The 20,595-nt window shown below is 45.1% G+C and overlaps 1 protein-coding gene across 1 annotated transcript in view; it reads right to left on the reverse strand.

Annotated features, from left to right (window-relative positions):
- Positions 1 to 20,595, reverse strand: part of LOC123754655 (exportin-7) — a 396,982-nt gene that overhangs the window by 63,884 nt on the left and 312,503 nt on the right. The window contains 1 exon segment of the mRNA XM_069339312.1: positions 8,182 to 8,323. Coding sequence (XP_069195413.1) covers positions 8,182 to 8,323 — 142 coding nt within the window.

Below are 20,595 nucleotides of genomic sequence, written 5' to 3' on the forward strand. Positions count from 1 at the left end.
CCACTTAGTGGCATGTCATTGCACCTTTTCCAGTTTGTTGATGTGCTGCTTAAGATATGGGCACCATACAACCACTGCATATTCCAGCTTTGGTCTAACAAAAATCGTGAACAATTTCTTTAGTATCTTTCCATCCATGTATTTAAAAGCAATTCTGAAGTTAGAAAGTGTAGGTATAGGCTCCTCGCACAATGTTCTTAATTCTTGGGCCGCTAAGGGTCATAATGGCTTCAACACCCACAGGCGCAACAAAAAAAAAATCCAAAAAACCAGGGTTGAATGTAATGAAATGTCATTTTCTGGGTGAGTCCCAGAGGCTCCCCGGAGCTATCCAGGCTGAATGGATATGTATAACTTTCTGGCATCAGTCAAAGTGCTAGGAGTTTTTGCCTACTGGGGACCATGAGCCAGAACCTGGCCCCCTCAGAGAGGCACGAGGAGCAATGGCCTACAGAAACCCCCTTGTGATTGGGAGCATTCTATGTCTGCCATCGACCGGAATAGGCACCCAGAGAGGTAGATGCCCCAAAACAAACCCCTATTCTGATAAAAATATTGCTACCGAAAGCCGAACGAGTGGACAGAACTTCCCACACAAAATTATCAAACTAGCATGACATCATCACGTCGCCGTGCCACCGTCTGCACAACCCCCCCCCCCCCTCCCCGGGAGGGGGAAGGGGAAGCCCCAGACTCTCCACGCCGGTGATCCAACTGGCAGTTCTTAGGCTAGATGTCAAAATACGCGAAAAACGCCACCGACCAGAGAGGGAGGGAGGGAGGGAGGGAGGGATGCCGGGGAGCCTCCGGGTCTCATCCACAAAATGGCGTTTCATTACATATAACGCTGGTTTTCTTCGGGGAGCCCTGTCGGCTCCCCGGAGTTACCTCACCACAGATAAGGAAAATAGGGAAGGATCCGGGAGGCGGACGCCACGCGCCCTAACCTAAAAAAACAAGACCACAGATGTAACAAAGACCCTGCAAACCCAAACCCCCGAACCGGAACGCGGGAAGAAGGGAACGCGTCCACGACCCCAGAGGCCAAGACGCGCAGAGAACAGCGAAAAAAAAAATGCAACCGAACAACAAAGGAAACACCCCCCTGGCCCGACCAACCAAGCAGCAACCCAAAGACCAAAACGAGAAGAAAATAGACCACCCAGGCCAATGACCAGGATGGCACCAGAACTCAGGAGCAGGCCGGAGGTGAAACAACGCCCACGACAGCAAGTGGAACGGAGCAGAAGGAACTGCATCACCGAACTCAAGTAGGAGCGGCTCCGCCAGCGCCACCCAATACGAGATGACAGGACACTGTCCCAGACGACCGACCCGGAACAACCCCGAAGGGAAGACAAGCCAACCCTATCAGAGACCGAAGGACCCTTCGCAGCGATAGGAAAACTGGAAGGACCGCCAGGAATACCACACACCGCTCCAGAGACGAAACACGCAGGTGGAAGACCAACAATGAACTCACCAGTGCCGACACAAACAACGAGAAATGAGCACTGTCAAAATGAAATGAAATGAAATGAAATGTCAAGCGTGGGGTGGACATGTATATGAGTGGGATTGGGTGGTAATAAATAGGAGCTGCCTTGTATGGGCCAATAGGCCCTCTGCAGTTCCTCTGTTTGTATGTCCTTATGTTTGTATGCACAAGGTGACACAGGAGGATGCTGAGTACCCAAAGGAGCCACAGACATGAAAAAGAGCCTGATCAATGTCAGAGGAGATAGGAAGCGGAAAGCACTAGGAAGTTACGTGGTGGAGGTAGACTCCACCCACAGGAGCAAACGTAGAGAAGACAGAGCCCAGGAGGCTCAGGAAACTGCACAACCGTAAATGACAGAGAGAGGCGGGGCCAAAGAGCCAGAGCTCAACCCCTGCAAGCACCCCACCAAAAGGCGAGAACCAGCACCTAGCCGACAGAGGCGCCAGACATGACAATCACACTTGCAGAGCAGACACACGACCGTGCCACAACACAGGCGAGCCAAGTAACATACCAGGAGCATCGCTAGTGGTGCACTCGAACACCATGCATACTAGAGGCAGTAAGCATTGTATGTACCGTTACCTGAATAAAAGTCGGAAGTCTAAGGAGAAATACGTCCAGAGGCGCACACCCCGCAGAAGACGAGGAGCAGTACAGAGGGGGAGGAGGAGGCGCCACTCCGAGCCATCCCACACCAGGAAGTAGAGGAAAAACAAAGTAACGCCCCTATACATAAAATCCAGAACACTCCCAGCATCCAGAGGGCTATGACTGGAGGGAGAAAACGAGCAAAAAGCCGTAGAAAACCATGAGAAACGACACGAACACACGAGCATACCGCCCAATCACATATCGGACCTGTCCGACCTGCTGCAGGAGGCGGAGCCGTGGGAAAACGCCCCGGGTTCGGACACCTATCAAGCAACGTCAGAAAATAAAGCTGGGCCGGCCACCAAGAGTCCACGAGGACTACTCTCCTTGGGAATGTACTCCAAATGAGCCAGACCCCGAAGCAACAGTTGGACCGGGAGAAGAGGAACAGGTACCCCCACCTCGACCAGTCCTGCCGAAAGGCATCCACCGTGAGTGCCTCGCAGGCGGGTAAGGGCGCCACATAAAATGGGCAATGCCTAGACCACGCCGACTCAAAGACGTCCATGGCCAGGAGTCCATACATCCGGCAGAGCCAACGAAACGAGTCGGCGACAACTGGCCAATACGCGAAAAAAGGAATGAACCAAGACAGCTGTCCGCCAGGACGCACGACACACCCTAGACATGAACCTCATGGTTAGCCAAACCCTGAGAATCCAGCAAACGAGCTACTCTAAGGTACCAACCCCAGAGGTCAAACACCTAAGAGAAACCCTGTGGTTCCGATAAAGAACCGCAAGAGAACAGTCCGAATGGAACTGAATGGTAGAGCACCGAGTGATTTAAACCCTCTGAAGCGCAAACCTCCACGAACTCCAGAACCGTGCTGTTAGCCAGACGGACGGACAGACCCTATCATCCCCAGCCAACCTGGTGAGCACTGGTCACACAGCCCCAGCCGAGAGATGACCCGTCCGTGAACACATCGAGCAAAGGTTCGGGGAGGTGCCAAGGCACGGAACCCCGAAAACCCCAAAGTGGAAGTTGGTGACACAGCACCAACACAAGATCCCCAGAAGAACAAACCCAACGATTGCAAGAGAGGTGGAAGGGGAGTCTCCGAAGGAACCAAACAGACGCCGAAGCCAAACCCGACCCTGCGGGTAGACCAGCACGTCGAAGTTCAGACTCCTGCACAACTGCTCGAGCAATCGCCGAGCAACCCGGGACCCCCTCATGAACAGCCGAAGGTGGGACCACAGCCGCAACAACACTTCTAGAGGGAAAGACAAGGAGTGGCCCAAGAGCTCTAAACAAGATCCAGCCAGGTCCGAACCCGGGACGGAAACAAATAGAACAGCAGACGGGAATCCCAGAAGGATGGGGCAGATCGACCACGTCCAATGCACCCACGAAGATGACACGACGAAGCGCAGGGGAAGAAGCCCACCCCGCAAGCCCTGAACCCCTCAAAGGGGAAGAAGCCATCCACCGCCGCCACCAGAGGCCGGAAGACAACCAAAAGCGCCCACTAACTGTGGGACCATGCGAGAGTTAGCAGAGCAAGCTGCTCCCCCAGCGTCCTGTCAACAGAGAAGGGAACAGAGCCCCTTCCGAAAGAAAAAGTATACATACACATATATACATATATATTATGTACAGACACCTACACTTACATATACACATACACACAAGGTATGTTATACACAGGTGCGTATGCACATAAACATGTGCACACACAAATACACGTGAAAAGAAAATTACAAGCCGCCGACCAGTGGGCAGAGAGCACCTTGTCAATGATACAGGTCTATAATTAAGGGGGTCTTCCCTACTGCCACTTTTGTAGATTGGAACTATGTTAGCCATTTTCCACACATCAGCTACAACTCTTGTAAACAGGGATGCCTGTAAAATCAGTTGAAGTGGAATGCTGAGCTCAGGTACACATTCTCTCAGAACCCATGGTAAAACTCCATCTGGACCAACTGCTTTGTTCTTACTTAGCTCCTTGAGCATTTTTTCCACTTCGTCTCTAGACACTTCTATGTGCTCTATGTTGTTCTCTGGAATTCTTATTGTGTCTGGTTCCCTGAAGATTTCATTTTGTACAAACACACTTTGGAGCTTTTCGATTAATGTTTAACACATTTCTCTTTCATATTCCATGAATCTATTTCCCATTTTCAACCTCTGAATATTATCCTTTACCTGCAATTTGTTCTTTATGAATTTATAGAATAGACCTGGTTCTGTTTTACATTTGTCTGCTATCCCTTTTCAAAATTTCTTTCTGCCTCTCTCCTCACTGCCATGTACAGTAGTTGTTTCTCGGGTCTTTGTATCGCTGGTATGTTTGGGGGTTCGGCCTCTTCCTATATTGATTCCATTTTTGTGTCTTTTGGTCTCTGGCCCTCTTGCAATTTCTGTTGAACCAATCCTGTTTCCTAGTTCTGCATCTGTTTTGGTATAAATTTTGTTGTGCCTTTCTCATATATTTCACAAAACTTGACATACATCTCATTTACCTCCTTGCCTAGCAACAAGTCTGTCCAATTATACTCACTAAAAAAATTTCTAAGGTCTCCATAATGTCCTCTCCTGAAGTCAGGTTTTTCAACTGCTTCAACCTCCTTATTTTCTTCCAGATTATAATGCATTGCATACTTTATTCCTAAAAAGACATGGTCACTTTTACCCAAGGGAGGAAGGTACTGAATGTCAAATATCTCTTCTTCCTTCCTGGTAAATATGAAATCTAGCATGGAGGGAATGTCCCCTTCCCTCATCCTCGTAGCTTGTTTAACATGTTGATACAAGAATGGTTCCAGGATGAGGTCTACAAATCTTCAGGTCCAAAAATCCTCTGTTCTAGCTTCATATGCTTCCCACTCTATAGATTTCAAGTTGAAGTCCCCGACTATCAACAGTCATGATCTATCTTTATCCGTTCTCATTATAATCTCTCTCATTATTGTTATAAGACCCTCTTGTTTACTATCTAGCTCCTCCCCTTTGTCCATGTGTTGCTTGGCGGTGAACTATATGCATTTTTGATCATTAATTTATCATCCTGAATTCATATCTCTAGTGCTATTATGTCAACTTCTCGTGGATTGGCAATCATTATTTCGTTCACCTTCAGGTGTTCTTTCACCAGCACAGCAACGCCACTGCCTTTCCTAATTTTTCTGTCCTGCCTCCAAACTGAGTAGCCTCTTGGGAATATGACCTCATTTAAAATATCACCTTCAAGTTTTGTCTCCGTGAGTGCAACAATGTCTGGTGTCTGCAGCTGTATTACATCACTTAACTCCAGTATCTTCGATCTCACTCCATCCACATTGGTGCATACTATTTTCAGGAACATGTTCCCCCTCTCCTTATTCTTCACTACCCCTCTCTAGCAATTTTGTTGGTTTGCCTTTTTGTACCATTTTACTGGCCTGCCTACCACTATCACTTTGTAGAAAAAAGAATTGATTTCTTCTTCGTTTCTGCTCTCATTTAGACGTTTTACCTCTACGAGGTTTAGTTTCAGCTTCTCTCTGTGTAATTACCTAAGTGTAGTTAGAGGATGAGAGGTACGCTCGTGGTGTCCCGTCTTCCCAGCACTCTGTCATATAAGGCTTTGAAACTACTGACGGTCTTGGCCTCCACCACCTTCTCACCTAACTTGTCCCAACTGTCTACCACTTTGTTTGCGAAAGTGAATTTTCTTATATTTCTTCGGCATCTGTGTTTAGCTAGTTAAAAATCTATGACCTCTTGTTCTTAAAGTTCCAGGTTTCAGGAAATCTTCCCTATCGATTTCATCAATTCCTGTTACTATTTTGTATGTAGTGATCATATCACCTCTTTTTCTTCTGTCTTTGAGTTTTGGTATATTTAATGCCTCTAACCTCTCGTCGTAGCTCTTGCCCTTCAATTCTGGGAGCCACTTAGTAGCATATCTTTGCACCTTTTCCAGTTTGTTGATGTGCTTCTTAAGATATGGGCACCACACAACCGCTGCATATTCTAGCTTTGGCCTAATAAAAGTCGTGAACAATTTCTTTAGTTTTTGTTCACGAACTAAACACGAATACGTGTGTAAGTAGAGTTGTGTGTTATTTATTCATGTGCATGTGCTCAGCTCTGTGTCATGTGGGGGTTATCCACAGTACTTTGTACATCCCTTTGCGTATTGTGGTCAGAACAGTGTAGTGTTAAAACCCATGCCCTTTGTAATGTGCCAGTTGTCTCCTGAGTTGTGTATTGGTGGGAAGGAATCCCCCCACCTTGTCTATCAGTTCTGTGGTGGGTCTAAGCACATCCCCCCCCTGTTCTAATCAGTGTGAGATAATCTCGTATTGTGAAATAAAACTCTTTTGTAAAATTGTACCCCAAGGTGTATTTCTTGTCCCCATGTAGGTATAACTGATTATTATTGCTATATAGACACCGACACACCCATTATTTATAAGAAAGTAAGAGCGGTTGTTGTTAGCGATACTCTAGGGAATGGCTTTCAATCCCGTACCTTACAGAGAGAGTGGAATCTGAAGTATCCATGGTACCAGCGAACCTGAGAGTTTGCAATTCAGAATTTTTTGATGAACAAATAACGAAAATATATGAAATTGGGAAGAAGTTAAAATACCCAAAATCCTTCTTGGATGTCACATTTGAGCAAGCAAAAGAACATTCTCCAAACATGCTCCCAAATCTAAACCAGAAATTAAAAACTCGCTGGTTCTACAGTATTTTGAAGGACTAGAAAAACTTACCTCAGCCCTGAAAAACCATAATATTAACCCAGAGTTAAAAAATATTAATATGTTAAGTCCATTTTAATTAAAAACTCTTACCCGTCAGTAGCATGTTGTGTGTACTCCATCCCTTGCAATGAGTGTGCATTTCTTTACATCGGTCAGACTGGTAAATCTCTTTCCTCAAGTTTGATTAAACAACACTCTTATGCTATTTGTACAGCCCAGCACTAGTGCATTGCACAGAGTATTTACATTCCAGTTTATGTGATCATTCTATCAACTTCAAAGGGGCTAAATGTATTGTTAAAAGTAAGGATTTCTTTGAACAAAATGTGATTGAGTAAGCTCTGATCAAACAATGTAATAGCCGCCTTAATGTAAGCCCTGGTATGTACAAATTAGATCCCCATATAAGCTTCAATATAGTATCCATTTAACCTGTTATATATTAATTTATTTTTTATTTTTTCCAACCGGCGACACTTATATGCTACTCTCCAGTGTTTTTGTTGATTCCCTTAGTTCCACTATGAGAGAAAGGAACATTTGGTGTAAATTAATTCTTGGTTAAATCTTCCCTACTCCTTTTTGTCCCCATTTTTCCTATAAAATTTTGTCCCCATTTTTTGGTGGTCAAGTGACCTGTCTCTCCCTGGGGGCAGGTTATAAGGTCTTCCTGGGGGGTGGTTATGAGGTCTGCCCACCACGCTTCCCTCTTCACTACCTAGCTCTGATGAAGGCGAATTGAGCCGAAAACGCGTTCAGCATTCTCTAATTCTTCACATGTGGTTTTTCTGCACACATACATACATACATATATATATATATATATATATATATATATATATATATAGAAAGTTTAGTATACTAAACCCAACAACATTGGTATGTACATAAATGGTCACTCTGAATGCCCAGACAGATACAAGACTAGTGTAATAAATGCATTTATATGCAGAGCACTTACTCATTGTTCCAACTAGCATAACATCCACAAGAAATTGGACAGAAGCCTTCAGGTATCAATAAGCGACAGGTACACGAATAGAGAAGTCAACATCCATATCAGAAGATATTTAGAAAAAATAGTTTAACAGGGTTAAAAATCGTTTAACGCTTGAAGGATTTAAAGGTTTATTTAGTGAGAATGCCTTGTGGAAAACACTTCTGCTGTATCTAACCCCCTAATGGAAAGCTCTAAGAGGGAGTACAGTAACAAACAAAATAGGAAACAAATACCAAATATATATTCATTAAAAAAAATTTAAATAAGAAAATGTTATATTCCAAAGAGATTAATAAAAATGGGATATTAGGGTGAAGACTTACTAGTGAAAGGGATCATAAATTTCACAAATTTCTTCTTATCAAATTCCACCATTAGTAATCTCCCAAGAGAAGCATAGTATGACGTTCGACTTCTCATTTCCTGCACCGAGACTCCTACTCTCAGAAATGGGAAGTCTAAATTCTGAAAATTGTATTAAGATGTTTAAAAAAATTTGAAATGAATGATTAAAATATTATTTTAAAGTTTGTAAATAATATTTAGTAAAGAAATTAGTAAAGAAATTTGTATAAATTTTAAAATAAATAAGCCACACAAAATATGAAAGCACAAGAATCTACAGACTAGTCTACATTCCTAGAATGAGGAGTGTGTTTTACCTATTATTTCTCAATAATTTACTTTAAAAACTTATTCAAGAAAAGCTTGATACTATCTGATAACAGTAAAAAATAAAATCTCATCTACTCTACATGAATACTGCCTTTCCAGCTAACAAAATGAAAACACTAATTAATTTAAACAAATAAATATACAGTATTTACTTAGACAAATTCATACCAAGTAATTATGTATTTTGTTTTAATAATAAATAAATTGGAGGTTGGTCAAACCATTGCTCCACCACCGCCACACTGCACCCTGTTAGTCAAAATACTCTGAAATTTGTCTCAAGATAATCAATTTAATAAATATGATTTCTTATGTTTGATGAAGTGCTTGCACTTACATTTTGACGGCTAGACTGTTTTAGCACCCTGAATTCTCGCTGAAAATGCAGATAAAATAATTATGCTTGTTTTGAATATAGTCTTCTGAATGGTGAATATTTTGTGCAGTCCAGTTCAGGAAGCAATGATTTTAAATATGGATTTAAACAATTTGATTAATACTTTAGCTGAATTCAGTCCAAGACATAACTATTTAAATGTTTAATAAAATAATATGAAATACATTGATAAAAATGCATAAAAAGCCTTAACCACTGTGTTGCGCCAACTGAGAAAACTCGGTCAGCAGGAAACTACGCCAACCGAGAAAACTTGGTCGGCGGGAAACTGTCCCAACCGAGAAAATGCCTTTTGAATATTTCGTACCCAATCAAAATGCGTGCGCGGTAAATTGTGTACGAAATGAACTCTTGGGACCTCTAGTGAGAGATAGCTATCTTGGAAAAAATTCCCAGAATACCCTAGGGCTGCTGGCTGGGTTAGTACTCAGTAAGCAACCATCGGTGGCGCACGCGCCTCTGGCTCCCTATCACCTGTTCGATGCGGTGTTGAAATATCACTCTCTGTCGGTGAAATTCAGACTTTATTGTTTGAAGAACGTTAGGGTCATTATATTGACCACATTAGCCACAATAAGGACCTAATACAAAGGTCGGATGCAAGTGATATAGCACCAATAAGGATAATATAGCAAATGTATCCAGTTGTAGCTCTAAACGTATCCGGTTGAAGCTCTGAGCGCCACCCTTGCCATCTCCAATTCTTATAGATGATACATAGATGAATTGTTTTCTGAGTTCAATGATGATGCATCTGATACAAGTAGCATAGATGAACAGTGTTAGTGGCTTCCATGGTGGTGTTTTCCTTTTATTTTCAAGAATAGCTGAATCTCTTCCAGAATGGCTGACACTCTCCCTGATTGACAATCTCTTCCAGAATAACTGAATCTCTTCCAGCAAGGGATCTTACAAACCAATCTTTTCATGACTACCTTACAAATAGATCTTTTCCTATAATCTTTTCAAGATTACCTTACGCTTCACAAGCTTGGCTACATACCACCTGCAAGAACTAAAGCCAAGGGTGTACGTGAGTGCATTACTTGCAAGCACACAAAACGTAGAACAGGGAGCAAAAATCTATCTGTACCTGTTGCAATGAGAGAGAAGTCGCGCTGTGTACCATGGACTTCTTCGTTGATTATCACTCTCTACCAAAGTACTGAGTGTGTGATACATTGTGTTACTTTGTAAATAGTGTGGGAAACTGTACATATTGTAATTTTAGTGAATTTTTAACAAGTAATATTGCAATAATAAGCATTTATTGTGGACACATTGCTGACATGTGTCACAGTTCCAGGCAGAATTAAGTGTTACGCAAGAACGCGACACCGTGCTGCGAGGTACTCGTATCGTCATTCCAGCTGTTCTCCAGCAACATGCTCTGAAGCTTGCACATCAAGAACACCAAGGTCTTGTTAGGACCAAACAGCTGCTACGAGAAAAGGTGTGGTTTCCTGGCATTGATTGTCAAGCAAAGGACATGCATGATGCCTGTGTCCCTTGCCAAGCTGCAGTGGATACTTCAAGACCAACACCTCTACAACCTTCACCACTACCTGCTGCACCATGGACGGAAGTATCGATGGACTTCTGTGGACCGCCCGCTACCAACTGGAGAGTACTTGATGGTAGTCATGGATGATCACTCACGTTATCCAGAAGTAGAAATCATCACTTCCACATCTTCAAAGGCTGTCATCCTGAAGCTCGACAAGATCTTTTCAAACTTTGGCATTCCTGAAGTTGTCAAGACGGACAATGGACCGCCATTCAATGGACAAGACTTCGTCAACTTTGCTGAGCATATTGGATTCAAACACCGCCGTGTGATGCCACTACATCCTCAAGCAAATGGAGAAGTCAAGAGATTCATGCAACCTCTCATGAAAGCGGTACGCTGTGCTCATGCCGAAGGATGATCCTGGAAACAAGCTATGTATGCTTTTCACAGGAACTACCGTGCAACACTGCATGGAACACTGGGCAAGTCGCCTGGCGAACTTTTATTTGGACGTCCTATGAGAATCGCACTACCTGTCATGCCAGCCGAAGTAACGGATAAACGTCTCGCTCAGAAAGATGCACTAGCCAAGGGCAAAATGAAAATTGCTCATGATCAACGTGCAAAGGAACAATTCATAAAGGTTGGAGGGATATTCATCAAGGGATATTCTTGTGTTTAGGGACTCTCGTCCTAAACGTCATGTTAAACGCCCTACACGATTTGATAATTAATTGTATTCCTATGTAATGCAAAGTATTTACTTATTATGCTAAACTAAATTTAATATTGTTTGAATAATGCAGATCTCTCATTCAATATTTTGTAACTTTGTATTACAGTTTCTTTCATGTTTGTTTAACATTGCATATGTATTTTTAACATTGAAATCCTTTGTGGTATACATTAAGTTGTTTAAATTCTTTGTGTGCTTAATTAATGTTAAATGTATGCAATATCTCGTGATATGTTAATACTTACTTTGTGTCAATAACTTTGCTTTGTGCTACAAGCATGGTAGACATCCTGTATTCATTCTTTTTAAAGAAAAGGAGGGATGTCATGTTCACAGAAAATAGTACCATCCGTTTTCTATGTGCAGCGGCTCTGAGATGCCAGAGAGAGAGGTAAACAAGAGCATACAGGACGCTACCAGCTTGGAAGCTACTAGTCATGTATCAGTTTAGGTATTAAAGTCAGTAACCAAGGAATGGGTTTATGTCAACCCTACAACCAAGACTTCCTCAGTAACACACAACACCACATACACCTATCAAGCAGCGTCTGAAAATAGAGCTGGGACGGCCACCAAGGGACCATAAGGACTACTCTCGTGGGAATGGGCTATAACCGAGCCAGAACCCGAAGCAACAGCTGGACCGGGAGAAGAGAAACAGGTACCCCCACCTTGACCAGTCCTGCCGAAAGGCATCCACAATGAACGCCTCGCAGGCAGGTAAGGGCGCCACATAGAATGGGCATCGCCTAGACCACGCCGACTCGAAGATGTCTATGGCCAGACGTCCATAAGTCCGGCAGAGCCAATGAAACAAGTCGTCGACGACTGGCCAATCCGCGAACAGAGGAATGAACCGAGACAGCTGCCCGCCAGGACGCAGGACACACCCCGGACATGAACCTCACGGTTAGCCAAACCCCGAGAATTCAGCAAATGAGCCACTCATGAACAGCCGAAGGCGGGACCACAGCCACAGCAACACTTCTGGAGGGAAAGACAAGGAGCGGCCCAAGAGCCCAAAACAAGCCCAGCCAGGTCCAAACCCGGGACGGAAACAGATGGAACGGCCTCCAGATCACCAGGAAACCAAACCCAGCGATCTGGAAAGAACCACACCCCTGGCGAGCAGACAAGCGGATCGACTGGGAGCCCACACCAACCAGTCGTCGAGGTAGGACAGACACCGAATCCCAAGCAGACTCAGACAAGGCACCAAGATCCGGTAAAGATGCGTAAATACACCAAGTGCCAATTACAATATAGGGAAGGCAACAAAAGAGGCAAGCCTGAAGCCCCACCACCAACTGTGCCAGTCCCGGAAAACTGGAGAGGAACGTGCCAAGAATTGACCTGGAGGTCCAGGGCCACCATCCAGGCACCCGGCCCCAACAGAAGCCGGACAGGAGACAACAGTCCTCCAATGAGGGCATAGAATCCAGGGTGCAGACTGAAGAAGTCCAGAAGAACCGCAGATTCGACAGGCCCATGTCTGCATAGAGCAGACGGGAACCCCAGAAGAATGGGGCGGATCGACCACGTCCAATGCACCCACTAAGATGACGTGATGAAGCACAGGGAAAGAAGCCCACCCCGCCAGCCCTGAACCCCCCAAAGGGGGAGAAACCGTCCACTGCCGCCACCAGAGGCCGGAAGAAAACCAAAAGCGCCCACTAACTGCGGGATCATGTGAGAGTCAACAGAGCAAGCTGCTCCCCCAGCGCCCCGTCAAGAGAGAAGGGAACAGAGCCCCTTCCGAAAGAAAAAGTATACATACACATACACATATATACATATACAGTGGCACCTCGACATACGATTGCCCCTACTTACGATAATTTCGAGTTACGATGTAAATTTCATCGAAAAATGCGACTCGACATCCGATGGTGTCATCGACTTCCGATATTTGTTGGTAAACGTTCGGGTCGACCGAGCATGTAGTTCTCGGTCACGCGGCCGATCTGCCTCAGTTTACTACAGCTGCTCGCTTAGTGACGAACGCGCCTATAAGAAATTCCGCTTTTGTTGTGATTTTTTGCATTTTGAACATTAAAGTAATTATTATATATCACGCCATGAGTCCCAGGAAAGTCAGTGGTAAGGCTGAACATATGAAAACCCATGTAAGGATGACCATAGACCAGAAACAAGAGTACAGAATGTCTCTTCCTCAACAATTAAGAAAATGTGTGCAGCATGGGAAGAGTTGCAAACCTTTGCTGAAACGACTTACCCAAATCAAGCTGCAGTAGGTCATTGCCTTAACCTGTTCAATGACACTGATGCATCATTACAGACAAATGTTAAAGTGAAGGGAAAAACAAATGTCTCTTGATAAATTTGTAATGAGACAAACAAGCACTGAACCATAACCAGGTCCTAGTGGCATTCAGGCAAAACGTAGGAGAGGAGTACCCCGGAGAAAACATCACTGCCTGATGTGATAATGGAAGGGGACTCCCCTTCCTAACAGTAACAACTCTCCTCCTCCCCCCTCATCACCATCTTCCATACACCATCAAGAGCCCTCCATAAAGGTAAGAGAAACTTTGGTACTGTATTGTAGTTAGAAAAAAAAATTGTATTCAGTATAAAATGTATTTGTATGTTAATATTTTGAAGGGTGGGGAACGGATTAATTCTATTCCCTTTATTTCTTATGGGAAAAATCGCTTCGACTTATGATATTTCGACTTACAATCCGTCTCTGGGAACGGATTAGCATCGTAAGTCGAGGCCCCATTGTATATTATGTATATACACATACATATACACATACACTGTGTATATGTATGATGATAGTGAGTGGTGTCCCAGAGAACATAAGGGTATAGTGCTTTTGAAAAATAGGTGAGATAACAGGAATGTGCCAAGGGAAGTGAAAAATTGGATGAGAAAAAGTTGCCCTAGTGTTTCCAGTGCAGGGAAGAACATTCAAGATGGCCGCCGGCAAGAGGAAATACAAAACAGAGCTTGATTTTGTTGGATTCAGTGCAGAAAGCATTGATATAACCAGCCTATACAACAAGTTGGTAAAATTAGATACTATAGTGACCTCTCATGTAGAAATAATTAGCAAATTGAAAGAAAGTAATGACCATTTAAATATCAAAGTTGTATGTCTTGAGGGTGTAGTGAAAGACTTGTGCACGGATAAGATTCAATTGGAAACAAATTGCAAAGCCATGGAAGAAGAAAATAGACTTAAAAATAGCTTTGGAAGAAGTTAAAGTAAATTTAAACATAAATGCCTACAATAGGTTAGGTAAGGAATTTCAACAGGAGAAACAGCTTTTGTCAGCACAGATAGAGGAAGTTACACAGGGAATAGAACAGTGCAAGAAAATATGCAACTCACTTATGCACAAGTGGCCAAGGAGAAGGAAAAAATAGAAGAAGCAGTTAAGGGAAGTCAAACACTGCAGCAACCAAGATAAAACAAACATTAGGCTGGAAGTGAGAAAAGAATTGGCATCTAACCCGAAGTTGGTGCAAAACACAGTTGATTGGAATAAGTCCCCTGATCATTTTTGGCTGCAAAGAAAAGGAGATAACATCTAGGTCAGAAAGAGTTGTAGAAGAAGCAAAAGTAGTAGATAAAATTGTTGGCCTCGTGGAAGGTCTTACAACCATAGAGAATGTGTGCGTCTACAGGAGAACAGGCAGATATGTAAAACGGAAAGATCGACCTTTGAGGATCACCCTAAATGGTGCCAAACAGATGGAAGAAGTACTAAGGAATGCTAGAAAATTACAAAGTGATGAGGATGGGAAAGTGTGGTCGTTAAGACGAGATCTTTCAAAAGAAGATAGAGAGAAGATGCAACTGAACCTCGCCGAGGCAAAACGTTTAAATGAGAGCAGGAATGAAGAAGAAATAAATTCTTTTTTCTACAAAGTGATAGTGGTAGGCAGACCAGTAAAGTGGTACATAAAGGCAAACCAACAAAATCATTAGAGAAAGGGGGAGTGAAAAATTAGAAGAGGAGGAACAAGTTCCTCAAGATTGCATACACCAACATAGATGGAGTAAGATCGAAGATACTGGAGTTAAGTGATGTAATACAGTTGCAGACACCAAACATTGTTGCACTCATGGAGACAAAACTTGAATATGTTATTTTAAATGAAGTCATATTCCCAAGGGGCTACTCAATTTGGAGACGGGACAGAAAAATTAGGAAAGGCGGTGGCGTTGCTGTGCTGGTGAAAAAACACCTAAAGTTGAACGAAATAATGACTGCCAATTCACAAGAAGTTGACATAATAGCACTAGAGATCTGCCATGAGGATGATAAACTAATGATCATAAATGCATACAGTCCACCGCCAAGCAGCACATGGTCAAAGGAGGAGCTAGATAGTAAGAGAGAAGGTCTTATAACAATAATGAGAGAGATTATAGCGAGAGCGGATAACGATAGTTCACAACTGTTGATAGTCGGCGACTTCAACTTGAAAGCCATAGACTGGGAAGCATATGAAGCTAAAACAGAAGATTTATGGACCTGTATATTTGTAGACGTCATCCTGGAAACATTCTTGTATCAACATGTTAAACAAGCTACGAGGATGAGGGAAGGGGACGTTCCCTCCATGCTAGATTTGATATTTACCAGGAAGGAGGAAGAAATATTTGACATTCAGTACCTTCCTCCCTTGGGTAAAAGTGGCCATGTCTTTTTGGGAATAAAGTATGCAATGCGTTATAATCTGGAAGAAAATATGAAGGTTGATGCAATTGAAAAACCTGACTTTAGCAAAGGACATTATGGCAACCTTAGAATTTTTTTTAGTGGGTCTAATTGGACAGACTTGTTGCTAGGCAACGAAGTGAATGAGATGTATGTCAAGTTTTGTGTAATATATGATAAAGGCACAAAAAAATTTATACCAAAACAGAGAAGCAGAACTAGGAAACAGGATTGGTTCAACAGAAAGTGCGAGAGGGCCAGAGACCAAAAGACACAAAAATGGAATCAATACAGGAAGAGGCCTAACCCCCAAACATACCAGCGATACAAAGATGCGAGAAACAACTACACGGCAGTGAGGAGAGAGGCAGAAAGAAATTTTGAAAAAGGGATTGCAGACAAATGTAAAACAGAACCAGGTCTATTCTATAAATTCATAAACAACAAATTGCAGGTAAAGGATCATATACAGAGATAGAAAATGGGAAATTGATTCACGGAAAATGAAAAGGAAATGTGTGAAACATTAAACGAAAAGTTCCAAAGTGTGTTTGTACAAAATGAAATCTTCAGGGAACTAGATACAATAAGAATTCCAGAGAACAACATAGAGCACATAGATGTGTCTAGAGACGAAGTGGAAAAAATGCTCAAGGAGCTAAATAAGAACAAGGCAGTTGGTCCAGATGGAGTTTCACCATGGGTTCTGAGAGAATGTGCACCTGAACTCAGCATTCCTCTTCAACTGATTTTTCAGGCATCCCTGTTTACAGGAGTTGTAGCTGATGTGTGGGAAAAAGGCTAACATAGTTCCAATCTACAAAAGTGGAAGCAGGGAAGACCCCCTTAATTATAGACCGATATCATTGACAAGTGTAATAGTCAAAATATTGGAAAAAATAATTAAAACTAAATGGGTAGAACACCTGGAGAGAAATGATATAATATCAGACAGACAGTATGTTTTTGATCTGGAAGATCCTGTGTATCGAATTTACTCAGTTTCTATGATCGAGCAACAGAGATATTACAGGAAAGAGATGGTTGGGTTGACTGCATCTATCTGGACCTAAAAAACCAGCGTTGAATGTAATGAAACGCCATTTTCTGTGGGGAGCCCCAACGACTCCCTGGAGCTCCCTAGAGGTAGGCGTAACAAAACAATCCCCACATGGTAAGAAACTACAACAAAAACCGAACAGAGAGGTAGAAAACTCCCTACAATCCCAAGGAAACTAGCAAACAAGCAAACATCACACTTTACTGCCGCGCCGATCGTCCGCGCAGCCCTCCCCACCCGGGGAGGGGGAGGGGGGAGCCCCGGACCTACCGCGCCAGCTGCCAAGCTCCAGTTCGGAAGCTAAGCTTCAACCAACGCGAAAAAACCGCTGACCGGTGGGAGGGAGGGTTTCCAGGGAGCCTCCGGGGCTCACCCAGAAAATAGCGTTTCATTACATTCAACGCTGGTTTTCTGTGGGGAGCCCCTACGGCTCCCTGGAGCTTCATACCCAAAGAGAAGGAAAAGAAAGGGCTAACCCGGGAGGCGGCCACCACAAACTCTGCAACGCAAAGCCAAGACAACTGGTCGCAAACCTGCGACCCAAGGCAACAAGAACGCCCAAGAACAGACGCACATATGGATGGGCGACCAAAAACCTGTGCGACCCACAAATCCCTGTGCCCGAAATGAGCCCGAGACGCCACCAACACAGCAGCAAAAGCTGCAAACGTCTGAACAGCACAGGCGCAAAGACAGACCGCAGGCTGGAAGAAGGGAAACACTGCGGACGACCTGGGAGACCCGAGCCCTGAAAACAGGGAACGAGGGGAACCGGATCAACCACAGCGCATCCCCAGACACAGTACGCCGGCAACAGCAAAAAGCACAACCGGACAACACAGGACACACCCCCCGGCCAAACCAATCAAGCACCAATACCCCAAGAACCCCTCCGGAAAGCAGCCGTCACGACCGGCGCCAGGACAGAGAAAGGCTGCACACCTATAAAGCTACCACCAGTACCAAAGAGCAGGAAACTGAACCGAAGGGGCTACCACAAACTGAGGGGAAGACAAGAAGGCACCCTGAACAAGGACCTGGATGGCTCAGGCGACGCATGAGCAGGCCGGAGGGGAAACAAAACACGAGAAAACGTAAGAAACGTCATACTGTCTCCAAGACAAAGCTCGCAGGTGGGACACCGTCAACAAAGCCACCTGAACACCATAGAGATGGTGATACCCGCGTCAAAATACTAGACGCGAAGAGCCAAGGAGAAGGACGAACCAGTCACGGACAGGACCGATTCGGCCTGCTGAAAGAGGCGAAGCCTCAGGAAAAACGCCCCGGGTACGGACACCTATCAAGCAGCATCTGAAAAGAAGGCCGGGCCGGCCACCATGGAACCATAAGGACTGTTCTTGTGGGAATGGGCTGCAACCGAGCCAGAACCCGAAGCAACAGCTGGACCGGGAGAAGAGGTACAGGTACCCCCCCCACCTCGACCAGTCCTGCCGAAAGCCTCGACCGTGAAGTCCTCGCAGGTGGGAAGGGCGCCACAAAATGGGTGACGCCTAGACCACGCCGACCCGAAGACGTCCATGGCCAGGAGTCCATATGCCCGACAGAGCCAACAAAACGAATCGGCGACGACTGGCCAACCCACGAAGCGGAATGAACCGAGACAGCCGTCCGCCAGGACGCTGGACACACCCCGGACACGAACCACACGGTTAGCCAAACCCCTGTGGTTCCGGCAAGAACCACCAGAGAACAGTCCAAACAGAGCTGAATGGTAGAGGACCTAGTGACCCAAACCCTCCGAAGCGCAAACCAGACAGCCATGAACACCCGAACCGTGCTGTGAGCCCGACGGACAGACAAACTCCATCAACCTCGGCCGACCTGGTGAGCACTGGTCACAAAGCCCCAGCCGAGAGACGACCCGTCCGTGAACACATCGAGCGAAGGCTCGGGGAGGTGCCAAGGCACGGAACCCCGAAAACCCCAAAGAGGAAGCTGGTGATGCAGCACCAACACAAGATCCCCGGAGGAACCCAAGGAATGCAAGAGGCGGAAGGGGAGTCTCCGTAGGAACCAACCGACGCCGTAGCCCAACCCGACTCCGCGTGCAGACAAGCACGCCGAAGGCAGACTCCCGCACAACCGCTGAGCAACCTGGGACCCCTCCTGAACAGCCAAAGGCGGGACCACAGCCGCAGTAACACTTCTGGAGGGAAGACAATGAGGGGCTTAAGAGCCTTAAACAAGGCCCAGGTCCGAACCCGAGACGGAAACAGATGGAAAAACCTCCAGATCACCAGGAAACCAAACCCGGCAATCTGAAAGAACCATTCCCTGGCGAGCAGACAAGCGGACTGACTGAGCCCACACCAGCCAGTCGTCGAGGTAGGCCAGACACCGAATCTCAGACTCAGACAGGGCACTAAGATCCGGTAAAGATGCAAAGAGTATACGAAGTGCCCATTACAAAATAGGGAAGGCAATAAAAACAGCAAACCTGAAGCCCCACCACCAACCGTGCTAGCCCCAGAAAAACTGGAGAGGAACGTGCCAAGAAGTGACCTGGAGGTCCAGGGCCACCATCCATGCACCCGGCCCCAACAGAATCCGAACAGGAGACAACAGTCCTCCGAGGAGGGCAGAGGATCCAGGGCGCAGACTGAAAAAGTCCAGAAGAACTGCAGACGGGAAAAGCTCATGACTTCAAAGAGCAGACGGGAAGCCCAGAAGGATGGGGCGGATCGACCATGCCCCACGCACCCACGAAGAGGAAATGACGAAGCGCAGGGGAAGAAGCCCACCCCGCCAGCTCTGAACCCCCCCCCCAAGGGGAGAAGCCGTCCTCCGACGCCAGCAGAGGCCGGAAGACAACCCAAAGCGCCCACCAACAGTGGGACCAAGCGAGAGGCAACAGAGCCAGCTGCTCCCCCAGCGCCCAGTCAACAGAGAAGGGAACAGAACCCCTTCCGAAAGAAAAAGTACACTACCTAAGTCATGAGGAGAGACTACGGGAATGAAACCACACTTCGCTGGAAGATGAAGTGAGGGGAGACCTGATCACCACATTCAAGATACCCAAGGGAATCGACAGGGTTGATAAGGACAGGCTATGTAACACAAGGGGCACACGCACTAGGGGACACAGGTGGAAACTGAGTACCCAAAAGAGCCACAGATAGAATTATTTTTTTTTTTTTTTTTTTAGTGTCAGAATGGTAACGGGAAAGCACTAGGAAGTAATGTGGTGACTCCACACACAAGTAACGAGGCTGACCTCCATACAATGTCACATGTAGACATGATAGAGCCCAAGAGGCACAGGAACCTATACACATGCTACTAAGTGGCTCCCAGAACTGAAGGGCAAGAGCTACGAGGAGAGGTTAGAAGCATTAAATATGCCAAAACTAGAAGACAGAAGAAAAAGAGGTGATATGATCACTACATACAAAATAGTAACAGGAATTGATAAAATCGACAGGGAAGACTTCCTGAGACCTGGAATTTCAAGAACAAGAGGTCATAGATTTAAACTAGCTAAACACAGATGCCGAAGAAATATAAGAAAATTCACCTTCGCAAATAGAGTGGTAGACGGTTGGAACAAGTTAAGTGAGAAGGTGGTGGAGGCCAAGACCGTCAGTAGTTTCAAAGCGTTATATGACAAAGAGTGCTGGGAAGACGGGACACCACGAGCG

Source organism: Procambarus clarkii, chromosome 41 (assembly GCF_040958095.1).
Source record: "Procambarus clarkii isolate CNS0578487 chromosome 41, FALCON_Pclarkii_2.0, whole genome shotgun sequence".
NCBI lineage: Eukaryota > Metazoa > Arthropoda > Malacostraca > Decapoda > Cambaridae > Procambarus > Procambarus clarkii.